This window comes from Pelophylax lessonae (genome assembly GCF_965119305.1).
Source record: "Pelophylax lessonae genome assembly, chromosome: 11".
NCBI classification, from domain to species: Eukaryota; Metazoa; Chordata; class Amphibia; order Anura; family Ranidae; genus Pelophylax; species Pelophylax lessonae.
In genome coordinates this window covers 235395598-235410312 of record NC_138778.1, presented here as the reverse complement: position 1 = coordinate 235410312, position 14715 = coordinate 235395598, and the positions used below count along the sequence as shown (strand labels likewise).

The following is a 14715-nucleotide window of genomic DNA, read 5'->3' as shown; positions in this document are numbered from 1 at the left end:
GCACAGAGGTCAGACGTTTCTTGTAGATGGAAGCACAGAGGTCAGACGTTTCTTGTAGTTGGGAAGCACAGAGGTCAGACGTTTCTTGTAGTTGGAAGCACAGAGGTCAGACGTTTCTTGTAGTTGGGAAGCACAGAGGTCAGACGTTTCTTGTAGATGGAAGCACAGAGGTCAGACGTTTCTTGTAGTTGGAAGCACAGAGGTCAGACGTTTCTTGTAGATGGAAGCGCAGAGGTCAGACGTTTCTTGTAGATGGAAGCACAGAGGTCAGAGGTTTCTTGTAGTTGGGAAGCACAGAGGTCAGACGTTTCTTGTAGATGGAAGCACAGAGGTCAGACGTTTCTTGTAGATGGAAGCACAGAGGTCAGACGTTTCTTGTAGATGGAAGCACAGAGGTCAGAGGTTTCTTGTAGTTGGAAGCACAGAGGTCAGACGTTTCTTGTAGATGGAAGCACAGAGGTCAGACGTTTCTTGTAGTTGGAAGCACAGAGGTCAGACGTTTCTTGTAGATGGAAGCACAGAGGTCAGACGTTTCTTGTAGATGGAAGCACAGAGGTCAGACGTTTCTTGTAGTTGGAAGCACAGAGGTCAGACGTTTCTTGTAGATGGAAGCACAGAGGTCAGACGTTTCTTGTAGATGGAAGTACAGAGGTCAGACGTTTCTTGTAGTTGGAAGCACAGAGGTCAGACGTTTCTTGTAGATGGAAGCACAGAGGTCAGACGTTTCTTGTAGTTGGAAGCACAGAGGTCAGACGTTTCTTGTAGATGGAAGCACAGAGGTCAGACGTTTCTTGTAGTTGGAAGCACAGAGGTCAGACGTTTCTTGTAGATGGAAGCACAGAGGTCAGACGTTTCTTGTAGATGGAAGTACAGAGGTCAGACGTTTCTTGTAGTTGGGAAGCACAGAGGTCAGACGTTTCTTGTAGTTGGAAGCACAGAGGTCAGACGTTTCTTGTAGATGGAAGCACAGAGGTCAGACGTTTCTTGTAGTTGGGAAGCACAGAGGTCAGACGTTTCTTGTAGATGGAAGCACAGAGGTCAGACGTTTCTTGTAGATGGAAGCACAGAGGTCAGACGTTTCTTGTAGATGGAAGCACAGAGGTCAGACGTTTCTTGTAGATGGAAGCACAGAGGTCAGACGTTTCTTGTAGATGGAAGCACAGAGGTCAGACGTTTCTTGTAGATGGAAGCGCAGAGGTCAGACGTTTCTTGTAGATGGAAGCACAGAGGTCAGAGGTTTCTTGTAGTTGGAAGCACAGAGGTCAGACGTTTCTTGTAGATGGAAGCACAGAGGTCAGAGGTTTCTTGTAGTTGGAAGCACAGAGGTCAGACGTTTCTTTTAGTTGGAAGCACAGAGGTCAGACGTTTCTTGTAGTTGGGAAGCACAGAGGTCAGACGTTTCTTGTAGTTGGAAGCACAGAGGTCAGACGTTTCTTGTAGATGGAAGCACAGAGGTCAGACGTTTCTTGTAGTTGGAAGCACAGAGGTCAGACGTTTCTTGTAGTTGGAAGCACAGAGGTCAGACGTTTCTTGTAGATGAAAGCACAGAGGTCAGACGTTTCTTGTAGTTGGAAGCACAGAGGTCAGACGTTTCTTGTAGATGGAAGCACAGAGGTCAGACGTTTCTTGTAGTTGGAAGCACAGAGGTCAGACGTTTCTTGTAGATGGAAGCACAGAGGTCAGACGTTTCTTGTAGTTGGGAAGCACAGAGGTCAGACGTTTCTTGTAGATGGAAGCACAGAGGTCAGACGTTTCTTGTAGTTGGAAGCACAGAGGTCAGACGTTTCTTGTAGATGGAAGCACAGAGGTCAGACGTTTCTTGTAGTTGGAAGCACAGAGGTCAGACGTTTCTTGTAGTTGGGAAGCACAGAGGTCAGACGTTTCTTGTAGATGGAAGCACAGAGGTCAGACGTTTCTTGTAGTTGGGAGCACAGAGGTCAGACGTTTCTTGTAGTTGGAAGCACAGAGGTCAGACGTTTCTTGTAGATGGAAGCACAGAGGTCAGACGTTTCTTGTAGATGGAAGCACAGAGGTCAGACGTTTCTTGTAGTTGGGAAGCACAGAGGTCAGACGTTTCTTGTAGGTGGAAGCACAGAGGTCAGACGTTTCTTGTAGATGGAAGCACAGAGGTCAGACGTTTCTTGTAGTTGGAAGCACAGAGGTCAGACGTTTCTTGTAGTTGGGAAGCACAGAGGTCAGACGTTTCTTGTAGTTGGAAGCACAGAGGTCAGACGTTTCTTGTAGATGGAAGCACAGAGGTCAGACGTTTCTTGTAGATGGAAGCACAGAGGTCAGACGTTTCTTGTAGTTGGGAAGCACAGAGGTCAGACGTTTCTTGTAGGTGGAAGCACAGAGGTCAGACGTTTCTTGTAGATGGAAGCACAGAGGTCAGACGTTTCTTGTAGATGGAAGCACAGAGGTCAGACGTTTCTTGTAGATGGAAGCACAGAGGTCAGACGTTTCTTGTAGATGGAAGCGCAGAGGTCAGACGTTTCTTGTAGATGGAAGCGCAGAGGTCAGACGTTTCTTGTAGATGGAAGCGCAGAGGTCAGACGTTTCTTGTAGATGGAAGCACAGAGGTCAGACGTTTCTTGTAGATGGGAAGCACAGAGGTCAGACGTTTCTTGTAGTTGGAAGCACAGAGGTCAGACGTTTCTTGTAGATGGAAGCGCAGAGGTCAGACGTTTCTTGTAGATGGAAGCACAGAGGTCAGAGGTTTCTTGTAGTTGGAAGCACAGAGGTCAGACGTTTCTTTTAGTTGGAAGCACAGAGGTCAGACGTTTCTTGTAGTTGGGAAGCACAGAGGTCAGACGTTTCTTGTAGTTGGAAGCACAGAGGTCAGACGTTTCTTGTAGATGGAAGCACAGAGGTCAGACGTTTCTTGTAGTTGGAAGCACAGAGGTCAGACGTTTCTTGTAGTTGGGAAGCACAGAGGTCAGACGTTTCTTGTAGTTGGGAAGCACAGAGGTCAGACGTTTCTTGTAGTTGGGAAGCACAGAGGTCAGACGTTTCTTGTAGATGGAAGCACAGAGGTCAGACGTTTCTTGTAGATGGAAGCACAGAGGTCAGACGTTTCTTGTAGTTGGAAGCACAGAGGTCAGACGTTTCTTGTAGATGGAAGCACAGAGGTCAGACGTTTCTTGTAGATGGAAGCACAGAGGTCAGACGTTTCTTGTAGATGGAAGCACAGAGGTCAGACGTTTCTTGTAGTTGGGAAGCACAGAGGTCAGACGTTTCTTGTAGATGGAAGCACAGAGGTCAGACGTTTCTTGTAGATGGAAGCACAGAGGTCAGACGTTTCTTGTAGTTGGGAAGCACAGAGGTCAGACGTTTCTTGTAGTTGGAATCACAGAGGTCAGACGTTTCTTGTAGATGGAAGCACAGAGGTCAGACGCTTCTTGTAGATGGAAGCACAGAGGTCAGACGTTTCTTGTAGATGGAAGCACAGAGGTCAGACATTTCTTGTAGATGGAAGCACAGAGGTCAGACGTTTCTTGTAGTTGGGAAGCACAGAGGTCAGACGTTTCTTGTAGTTGGGAAGCACAGAGGTCAGACGTTTCTTGTAGATGGAAGCACAGAGGTCAGACGTTTCTTGTAGTTGGAAGCACAGAGGTCAGACGTTTCTTGTAGTTGGGAAGCACAGAGGTCAGACGTTTCTTGTAGATGGAAGCACAGAGGTCAGACGTTTCTTGTAGATGGAAGCACAGAGGTCAGACGTTTCTTGTAGATGGAAGCACAGAGGTCAGACGTTTCTTGTAGTTGGCCCCCAGGTTTGCACACATCTCAGGAGGGATTTTGGTTCACTCTTCTTTACAGATCTTCTCTAAATCCTTAAGGTTTCTTGGCTGTTGCTTGGCAACTCGAAGTTTCAGTTCCCTCCATAAATTTTCTATAGGATTAAGGTCTGGAGACTGGCTAGGCAACTCCATGACCTTAATGTGCTTCTTCTTAGGCCATCCCTTTGTTGCCTTGGCGATACGTTTTGGGTCATTGTCATGCTGGAAGACCCATCCATGATCCATCTTCAGTGTTCTGGCTGAGGGAAGAAGGTTCTCATCCAAGATTTTGCAATACATGGCCCCATCCATTGGCTCCCCAATGCGGCAAAGTCAGCCTGTACCTTTAGCAGAGAAACAGCCCAAAAGCATTATTTTCCACGTCCGTGCCTGACTGTAGAGATGGTGACTGTAGAGATGGTGACTGTAGGGACGGTGACTGTAGGGAAGGTGACTGTAGGGACGGTGACTGTAGGGACGGTGATTGTAGGGAGGGTGACTGTAGAGATGGTGACTGTAGGGACGGTGACTGTAGGGACGGTGACTGTAGGGAAGGTGACTGTAGGGACGGTGACTGTAGGGACGGTGACTGTAGGGATGGTGACTGTAGGGAAGGTGACTGTAGGAATGGTGACTGTAGGGAAGGTGACTGTAGGGACGGTGACTGTAGGGATGGTGACTGTAGGGAAAGTGACTATAGGGAAGGTGACTGTAGGGACGGTGACTGTAGGGATGGTGACTGTAAGGATGGTGACTGTAGGGAAGGTGACTGTAGAGATGGTGACTGTAGGGAAGGTGACTGTAGGGAAGGTGACTGTAGGGACGGTGACTGTAGGGATGGTGACTGTAAGGATGGTGACTGTAGGGAAGGTGACTGTAGGGATGGTGACTGTAGGGATGGTGACTGTGGGGAAGGTGACTGTAGGGATGGTGACTGTAGGGATGGTGACTGTAGGGATGGTGACTGTAGGGAAGGTGACTGTAGGGAAGGTGACTGTAGGGACGGTGACTGTAGGGACGGTGACTGTAGGGATGGTGACTGTAGGGAAGGTGACTGTAGGGACGGTGACTGTAGGGAAGGTGACTGTAGGGAAGGTGACTGTAGGGACGGTGACTGTAGGGACGGTGACTGTAGGGACGATGACTGTAGGGATGGTGACTGTAGGGATGGTGACTGTAGGGATGGTGACTGTAGGGAAGGTGACTGTAGGGACGGTGATTATAGGGATGGTGACTGTAGGGAAGGTGACTGTAGGGAAGGTGACTGTAGGGATGGTGACTGTAGAGATGGTGACTGTAAGGATGGTGACTGTAGGGACGGTGACTGTAGGGATGGTGACTGTAGGGACGGTGACTGTAGGGATGGGGACTGTAGGGATGGTGACTGTAGGGATGGTGACTGTAGGGAAGGTGACTGTAGGGACGGTGACTGTAGGGATGGTGACTGTAGGGAAGGTGACTGTAGGGAAGGTGACTGTAGGGATGGTGACTGTAGAGATGGTGACTGTAAGGATGGTGACTGTAGGGACGGTGACTGTAGGGATGGTGACTGTAGGGATGGTGACTGTAGGGATGGTGACTATAGGGACGGTGACTGTAGAGACGGTGACTGTAGGGAAGGTGTCTGTAGGGAAGGTGACTGTAGGGAAGGTGACTGTAGGGATGGTGACTGTAGGGAAGGTGACTGTAGAGATGGTGACTGTAGAGATGGTGACTGTAGGGATGGTGACTGTAGGGAAGGTGACTGTAGGGAAGGTGACTGTAGGGAAGGTGACTGTAGAGATGGTGACTGTAAGGATGGTGACTGTAGGGAAGGTGACTGTAGGGACGGTGACTGTAGGGATGATGACTGTAGGGATGGTGACTGTAAGGATGGTGACTGTAGGGAAGGTGACTGTAGGGAAGGTGACTGTAGGGACGGTGACTGTAGGGATGGTGACTGTAGGGATGGTGTCTGTAGGGAAGGTGACTGTAGGGATGGTGACTGTAGGGATGGTGACTGTAGGGAAGGTGTCTGTAGGGAAGGTGACTGTAGGGATGGTGACTGTAGGGATGGTGACTGTAGGGACGGTGACTGTAGAGATGGTGACTGTAGAGATGGTGACTGTAGGGATGGTGACTGTAAGGATGGTGACTGTAGGGAAGGTGACTGTAGAGATGGTGACTGTAAGGATGGTGACTGTAGGGAAGGTGACTGTAGGGACGGTGACTGTAGGGATGATGACTGTAGGGACGGTGACTGTAGGGAAGGTGACTGTAGGGATGGTGACTGTAGGGAAGGTGACTGTAGAGATGGTGACTGTAAGGATGGTGACTGTAGGGAAGGTGACTGTAGGGACAGTGACTGTAGGGAGGATGACTGTAGGGAAGGTGACTGTAGGGACGGTGACTGTAGGGATGGTGTCTGTAGGGAAGGTGACTGTAGGGATGGTGACTGTAGGGATGGTGACTGTAGGGATGGTGACTGTAGGGATGGTGACTGTAGGGAAGGTGATTGTAGGGATGGTGACTGTAGGGATGGTGATTGTAGGGATGGTGACTGTAGGGACGGTGATTATAGGGATGGTGACTGTAGAGATGGTGACTGTAGGGACGGTGATTGTAGGGACGGTGACTGTAGGGATGGTGACTGTAGGGAAGGTGACTGTAGGGATGGTGATTATAGGGATGGTGACTGTAGAGATGGTGACTGTAGGGATGGTGACTGTAGGGGCAGTGACTGTAGGGATGGTGACTGTAGGGATGGTGACTGTAGGGAAGGTGACTGTAGGGATGGTGACTGTAGGGACGGTGACTGTAAAGATGGTGACTGTAGGGATGGTGACTGTAGGGATGGTGACTGTAGGGAAGGTGACTGTAGGGACGTTGACTGTAGGGACGGTGATTATAGGGATGGTGACTGTAGAGATGGTGACTGTAGGGAAGGTGACTGTAGGGACGGTGATTGTAGGGATGGTGACTGTAGGGAAGGTGACTGTAGGGAAGGTGACTGTAGGGATGATGACTGTAGGGAAGGTGATTGTAGGGATGGTGACTGTAGGGATGGTGATTGTAGGGATGGTGACTGTAGGGACGGTGATTATAGGGATGGTGACTGTAGAGATGGTGACTGTAGGGATGGTGACTGTAGGGACAGTGATTGTAGGGATGGTGACTGTAGGGATGGTGACTGTAGGGAAGGTGACTGTAGGGAAGGTGACTGTAGGAATGGTGACTGTAGGGATGGTGACTGTAGGGAAGGTGACTGTAGGGATGGTGATTGTAGGGATGGTGACTGTAGGGACGGTGATTATAGGGATGGTGACTGTAGAGATGGTGACTGTAGGGACGGTGATTGTAGGGATGGTGACTGTAGGGACGGTGATTGTAGGGATGGTGACTGTAGGGATGGTGACTGTAGGGAAGGTGACTGTAGGGAAGGTGACTGTAGGGAAGGTGACTGTAGGGACGGTGACTGTAGGGACGGTGACTGTAAAGATGGTGACTGTAGGGACGGTGACTGTATTGAAGGTGACTGTAGGGAAGGTGACTGTAGGGAAGGTGACTGTAGGGATGGTGACTGTAGGGAAGGTGACTGTAGGGATGGTGACTGTAGGGATGGTGACTGTAGGTAAGGTGACTGTAGGGATGGTGACTGTAGGGACGGTGATTGTAGGGATGGTGACTGTAGGGATGGTGACTGTAGGGAAGGTGACTGTAGGGAAGGTGACTGTAGGGATGGTGACTGTAGGGACGGTGACTGTAAAGATGGTGACTGTAGGGACGGTGACTGTATTGAAGGTGACTGTAGGGATGGTGACTGTAGGGAAGGTGACTGTAGGGATGGTGATTGTAGGGATGGTGACTGTAGGGATGGTGATTGTAGGGATGGTCACTGTAGGGACGGTGACTGTAGGGATGGTGACTGTAGGGAAGGTGACTGTAGGGATGGTGACTGTAGGGATGGTGACTGTAGGGATGGTGACTGTAGGGAAGGTGACTGTAGGGATGGTGATTGTAGGGATGGTGATTGTAGGGAAGGTGACTGTAGGGATGGTGACTGTAGGGATGGTGACTGTAGGGAAGGTGACTGTAGGGATGGTGACTGTAGGGATGGTGACTGTACGGAAGGTGACTGTAGGGATGGTGATTGTAGGGATGGTGATTGTAGGGATGGTGACTGTACGGAAGGTGACTGTAGGGATGGTGATTGTAGGGATGGTGATTGTAGGGATGATGTTCTTAGGGTCAGAATCAGCATTTTTCTTCCTTCCGAACATGGTGAGTTGAGTTGATGCCAAAGAGCTCAATTTTGGTCTCATCTGACCACAACACTTTCTCCCAATCCTTCTTTGAATTATTTAGTTCAGAGGTCTCAAACTGGCGGCCCTCAAGCTGTTGTGGAACTACAAGTCCCATCATGCCTCTGCCTATGGGAGACATGCTTGTAACTTTCAACCTTGCAATGCCTCATGGGAATTGTTGTTCTGCAACAGCTGGAGGGCCGCCAGTTTGAGACCCCTGATTTAGATGTTCATTGGCAATCAATAGACGAGCCTGTACTGTACATGTGCCTTCTTGAGGAGGGGGACCTTGCGGGCGCTGTAGGATTTCAATCCATGGCGGTGTATTTGGTTACCAATGGTTTGTTTGGTGACTGCGGTCCCAACTGCCTTGAGATCCTTCACAGCTCCTCCCATGTAGTTCTGGGCGGATCCCTCACTTTTCTCATGACCATCCTCACCCTATGAGGAGAAATCTTCCATGGAGCTCCAGACTGAGGGTGATTGATGGTTATTTTGTATTTCTTCCATTTACCAATTATCACTCCAACATTCGTCTCCTTCTCACCAAGCTTCTTGCTGATGGTCTTGTAGCCATTCCAGCCTTGTGCCGGTCTCCAATCTTCTCCCTGACCTCCTCTGACAGCTCTTTGGTCCTCCCATGATGGTGAGATGTGATTGGAGGAAAGAGATTCTGTGGGCGGTGTCTTCTATACACATAACGAGTTGTCGTTAGGAGCTCCTTTTTACATTGTCAGGACTAATCTGTGGACCACATGAGCACCTACTGTAGCCAGTCTGTGGGAGGCAGAATTATTATTGGTTGGTTGGGGATGAAATACTTATTTTACTCACTGAACTGCGACTCCATTTATAACATTTGTATCATGTGTTTTTTCTGGATTTTTAGTTGATTTTCTGTCTCTATCATATAAAATACACCGATGATAAAAATTATACACCCCCCATTTCTATGTAAGTGGGCAAACTGTCATAAGGAATGTGATGTCACACGATGGGCAGGGATTTCCCAATTCCTGTGATAGAAGTTTTGGTTGTGATAGAAATCACTTCTCCTGGGTGAGTCCTGCTGGTGCCACCGCTACGCGGAGACTTCACCTTCCATTCCATTCCATTCCATTCCATCCCACTAATCTGAGATTCCATCTCACTCTGCAGCAGAAGGAAGCCTTTAAGAAACGTTGGTGCACCCTGGACTCCGAGGAAAGAAAACTTCTCTACTACAGGAGACCCCTGGTGAGGACCAAATCCACACCCACCGAGAACTCCTCATGAGAGTCATTGTTCTGGGACCCCCAAGTGTCAGTGTGTCATTGTTCAGGGACCCCAAGTGTCAGTGTGTCATTGTTCTGGGACCCCCGAGTGTCAGTGTGTCATTGTTCTGGGATCCCCAAGTGTCAGTGTGTCATTGTTCTGGATCCCCAGGTGTCAGTGTGTCATTGTTCTGGGACCCCCAAGTGTCAGTGTGTCATTGTTCTGGGACCCCAAGTGTCAGTGTGTCATTGTTCTGGGACCCCCAAGTGTCAGTGTGTCATTGTTCTGGATCCCCAGGTGTCAGTGTGTCATTGTTCTGGGACCCCCAAGTGTCAGTGTGTCATTGTTCTGGGACCCCCGAGTGTCAGTGTGTCATTGTTCTGGATCCCCAGGTGTCAGTGTGTCATTGTTCTGGGACCCCCCAGTGTCAGTGTGTCATTGTTCAGGGACCCCCAAGTGTCAGTGTGTCATTGTTCTGAGACCCTCAAGTGTCAGTGTGTCATTGTTCTGGGACCCCCAAGTGTCAGTGTGTCATTGTTCTGAGACCCTCAAGTGTCAGTGTGTCATTGTTCTGGGACCCCCAAGTGTCAGTGTGTCATTGTTCTGGGACCCCCAAGTGTCAGTGTGTCATTGTTCTGGGACCCCAAGTGTCAGTGTGTCATTGTTCTGGGACCCCCAAGTGTCAGTGTGTCATTGTTCTGGGACCCCCGAGTGTCAGTGTGTCATTGTTCTGGGACCCCCGAGTGTCAGTGTGTCATTGTTCTGGGACCCCAAGTGTCAGTGTGTCATTGTTCTGGGACCCCCGAGTGTCAGTGTGTTATTGCTCTGGATCCCCAAGTGTCAGTGTGTCATTGTTCTGGGACCCCTGAGTGTCAGTGTGTCATTGTTCTGGGACCCCCAAGTGTCAGTGTGTCATTGTTCTGGGACCCCCAAGTGTCAGTGTGTCATTGTTCTGGGACCCCAAGTGTCAGTGTGTCATTGTTCTGGGACCCCTGAGTGTCAGTGTGTCATTGTTCTGGGACCCCCGAGTGTCAGTGTGTCATTGTTCTGGGACCCCCGAGTGTCAGTGTGTCATTGTTCTGAGATCCCCGAGTGTCAGTGTGTCATTGTTCTGGGACCCCCAAGTGTCAGTGTGTCATTGTTCTGGGACCCCCAAGTGTCAGTGTGTCATTGTTCTGGGACCCCCGAGTGTCAGTGTGTTATTGCTCTGGATCCCCGAGTGTCAGTGTGTCATTGTTCTGGGACCCCCGAGCGTCAGTGTGTCATTGTTCTGGGACCCCCGAGTGTCAGTGTGTCATTGTTCTGGGACCCCAAGTGTCAGTGTGTCATTGTTCTGGGACCCCTGAGTGTCAGTGTGTCATTGTTCTGGGACCCCCGAGTGTCAGTGTGTCATTGTTCTGGGACCCCCGAGTGTCAGTGTGTCATTGTTCTGAGATCCCCGAGTGTCAGTGTGTCATTGTCCTGGACCCCCAAGTGTCAGTGTGTCATTGTTCTGGGACCCCCAAGTGTCAGCGTGTCATTGTTCTGGGACCCCCAAGTGTCAGCGTGTCATTGTTCTGGGACCCCCAAGTGTCAGTGTGTCATTGTTCTGGGACCCCCAAGTGTCAGCGTGTCATTGTTCTGGGACCCCCAAGTGTCAGCGTGTCATTGTTCTGGGACCCCCAAGTGTCAGTGTGTCATTGTTCTGGGATCCCCAAGTGTCAGTGTGTCATTATTCTGGGACCCCCCAGTGTCAGTGTGTCATTATTCTGGGACCCCCCAGTGTCAGTGTGTCATTGTTCTGGGCCCCCCAGTGTCAGTGTGTCATTGTTCTGTACCCCCAAGTGTCAGTGTGTCATTGTTCTGTACCCCCAAGTGTCAGTGTGTCATTGTTCTGAGACCCTCAATGTAAGGGTGTCATTGTTCTGGGATCCCAAGTGTCAGTGTGTCATTGTTCTGGGTCCCCAAGTGTCAGTGTGTCATTGTTCTGGGATCCCCAAGTGTCAGGGTGTCATTGTTCTGGGATCCCCAAGTGTCAGTGTGTCATTGTTCTGGGATCCCCAAGTGTCAGTGTGTCATTGTTCTGGGACCCCCAAGTGTCAGTGTGTCATTGTTCTGGGATCCCCAAGTGTCAGTGTGTCATTGTTCTGGGACCCCCAAGTGTCAGGGTGTCATTGTTCTGGGATCCCCAAGTGTCAGTGTGTCATTGTTCTGGGACCCCCAAGTGTCAGGGTGTCATTGTTCTGGGACCCCCAAGTGTCAGGGTGTCATTGTTCTGGGATCCCCAAGTGTCAGTGTGTCATTGTTCTGGGACCCCCAAGTGTCAGGGTGTCATTGTTCTGGGACCCCCAAGTGTCAGGGTGTCATTGTTCTGGGATCCCCAAGTGTCAGTGTGTCACTGTTCTGGACCCCCAAGTGTCAGTGTGTCATTGTTCTGGGACCCCCCAGTGTCAGTGTGTCATTGTTCTGGGATCCCCAAGTGTCAGTGTGTCATTGTTCTGGGATCCCCAGTGTCAGTGTGTCATTGTTCTGGGATCCCCAGTGTCAGTGTGTCATTGTTCTGGGATCCCCCAGTGTCAGTGTGTCATTGTTCTGGGATCCCCAAGTGTCAGTGTGTCATTGTTCTGGGATCCCCAAGTGTCAGTGTGTCATTGTTCTGGGATCCCCCAGTGTCAGTGTGTCATTGTTCTGGGATCCCCAAGTGTCAGGGTGTCATTGTTCTGGGACCCCCAAGTGTCAGGGTGTCATTGTTCTGAGACCCTCAAGTGTAAGGGTGTCATTGTTCTGGGACCCCCAAGTGTCAGTGTGTCATTGTTCTGGGACCCCCAAGTGTCAGGGTGTCATTGTTCTGAGACCCTCAAGTGTAAGGGTGTCATTGTTCTGGGATCCCCAAGTGTCAGTGTGTCATTGTTCTGGGATCCCCAAGTGTCAGGGTGTCATTGTTCTGAGACCCTCAAGTGTAAGGGTGTCATTGTTCTGGGACCCCCAAGTGTCAGTGTGTCATTGTTCTGGGACCCCAAGTGTCAGTGTGTCATTGTTCTGGGATCCCCAAGTGTCAGTGTGTCATTGTTCTGGGATCCCCAGTGTGTCATTGTTCTGGGACCCCCAAGTGTCAGTGTGTCATTGTTCTGGGATCCCCAAGTGTCAGTGTGTCATTGTTCTGGGATCCCCAAGTGTCAGGGTGTCATTGTTCTGAGACCCTCAAGTGTAAGGGTGTCATTGTTCTGGACCCCCAAGTGTCAGTGTGTCATTGTTCTGGACCCCCAAGTGTCAGTGTGTCATTGTTCTGGGACCCCCCAGTGTCAGTGTGTCATTGTTCTGGGATCCCCAAGTGTCAGTGTGTCATTGTTCTGGGATCCCCAAGTGTCAGGGTGTCATTGTTCTGAGACCCTCAAGTGTAAGGGTGTCATTGTTCTGGGACCCCCAAGTGTCAGTGTGTCATTGTTCTGGGACCCCCAAGTGTCAGGGTGTCATTGTTCTGAGACCCTCAAGTGTAAGGGTGTCATTGTTCTGGGACCCCCAAGTGTCAGTGTGTCATTGTTCTGGGACCCCAAGTGTCAGTGTGTCATTGTTCTGGGATCCCCAAGTGTCAGTGTGTCATTGTTCTGGGATCCCCAGTGTGTCATTGTTCTGGGACCCCCAAGTGTCAGTGTGTCATTGTTCTGGGATCCCCAAGTGTCAGTGTGTCATTGTTCTGGGATCCCCAAGTGTCAGGGTGTCATTGTTCTGAGACCCTCAAGTGTAAGGGTGTCATTGTTCTGGGACCCCCAAGTGTCAGTGTGTCATTGTTCTGGGACCCCCAAGTGTCAGTGTGTCATTGTTCTGGGACCCCCAAGTGTCAGTGTGTCATTGTTCTGGGACCCCCAAGTGTCAGTGTGTCATTGTTCTGGGACCCCCAAGTGTCAGTGTGTCATTGTTCTGGGACCCCCAAGTGTCAGTGTGTCATTGTTCTGGGATCCCCAAGTGTCAGTGTGTCATTGTTCTGGACCCCCCAAGTGTCAGTGTGTCATTGTTCTGGGACCCCAAGTGTCAGTGTGTCATTGTTCTGGGATCCCCAGTGTCAGTGTGTCATTGTTCTGGGACCCCCAAGTGTCAGTGTGTCATTGTTCTGGACCCCAAGTGTCAGTGTGTCATTGTTCTGGGACCCCCGAGTGTCAGTGTGTCATTGTTCTGGGACCCCCAAGTGTCAGTGTGTCATTGTTCTGGGACCCCCGAGTGTCAGTGTGTCATTGTTCTGGGACCCCCGAGTGTCAGTGTGTCATTGTTCTGGGACCCCCGAGTGTCAGTGTGTCATTGTTCTGGGACCCCCAGTGTTGGGATGCTTGTCCATACATTGGGGGACTGTGATTGGCTCATTGTGTATTTGTAGGACCCCTATGAGCAGGGCAGAGTGTTTATCGGCAGTACAAGGTGCGGGTATCGGGTGGCGGAAGGTTTGCCTCGAGGGATAAAAGGGAACAAATGGGACTCCGGTGTCACCATCGCCACCCCGGAGCGGGAGTTCCTCTTCACCTGTGAGAACACAAAGGAACAGAAGGAATGGCTGGAGGCCATCCACAGCGTCATGTCCCGACCAATGACAGAGCAGGATGCCAGAGGTGAGTCCCAACATTGTGTATGGGGGATGGGCAGACCCCGGGCTCTCACTGGGGGGCTTTTGTACCCCATAGCTTTGTGAGGGCACCAGAACCAATCAATGACGTCTCCAATTCTTCCTCCACAGAAGAGATGCGCCTCAGGGGAGCCATCAGTCCACCATGATGTCAGAGATCTCCACGGCCAGCTAAATGGACTCTTTGTATTGAGCACTAAAGGGTATAAAGCAGCCAATCATCTGTCAGTGAAGATACAGGGGTGGGGCAGGGAAGACACTGGACTGCGCCACAAGAGCTCCATCCCCGGACTCCATGATGTCTCTTACTACAGCTACAGCAAGATGGCTGCCATGGAACTATGTCTGTTACTGTACTACAGCAAAATGGCCGCCACACAATTACCCTGCCGCTGTGTGAGTGTTCATTTCCCGCACCTCCTCATTCTGTTACATAATATTCTATTCACTACAAATGTATAATGACCCCCCTCCCCTCCCCCCAGGGGCGCCCTTCGGGTGACTCTCACTGGTATCATTTTATAATAAAATCTGTTTTGTCGGACACGTGGGATTGTTTGATGTTCTACAAACACGGCGCAACCAATGAGAGGCTTCCTTTTCATGGAGGAGGCGGCACAGGATGAGTGCAACTGAAATCTGATTGGCCGCCATGGTCAGCCCAGACAGATCTATACATGAAGATCATGAATCGCATGGTACTGCTAGGATGTGCCCCCCCCTCCCCCTCCACCATTCCTGTGTACAATCCTACATATTCCACCACCTGGTGACCCCCCCCCCATTCCCAGGACACAATCCCCCCTCCCCC

General features: G+C 50.5%; 1 protein-coding gene across 2 annotated transcripts in view; it reads left to right on the top strand.

The window, feature by feature from the left end:
• ADAP2 (ArfGAP with dual PH domains 2) overlaps positions 1–14404 on the top strand; it is an 82611-nt gene extending 68207 nt beyond the window's left edge. Inside the window, exons 10-12 of one of the 2 annotated variants that reach the window (XM_082272586.1) lie at positions 9218–9295; positions 13662–13890; positions 14016–14190. In XM_082272586.1, the coding sequence (XP_082128712.1) occupies positions 9218–9295; positions 13662–13890; positions 14016–14053 (345 nt within the window). In that variant the 3' untranslated portion in view covers positions 14054–14190. Of the gene's footprint in view, positions 1–9217; positions 9296–13661; positions 13891–14015 lie in introns of both variants that reach the window. The other variant, XM_082272585.1, reaches the window with a different exon arrangement.
• Positions 14405–14715: the final 311 nt, after the last annotated feature.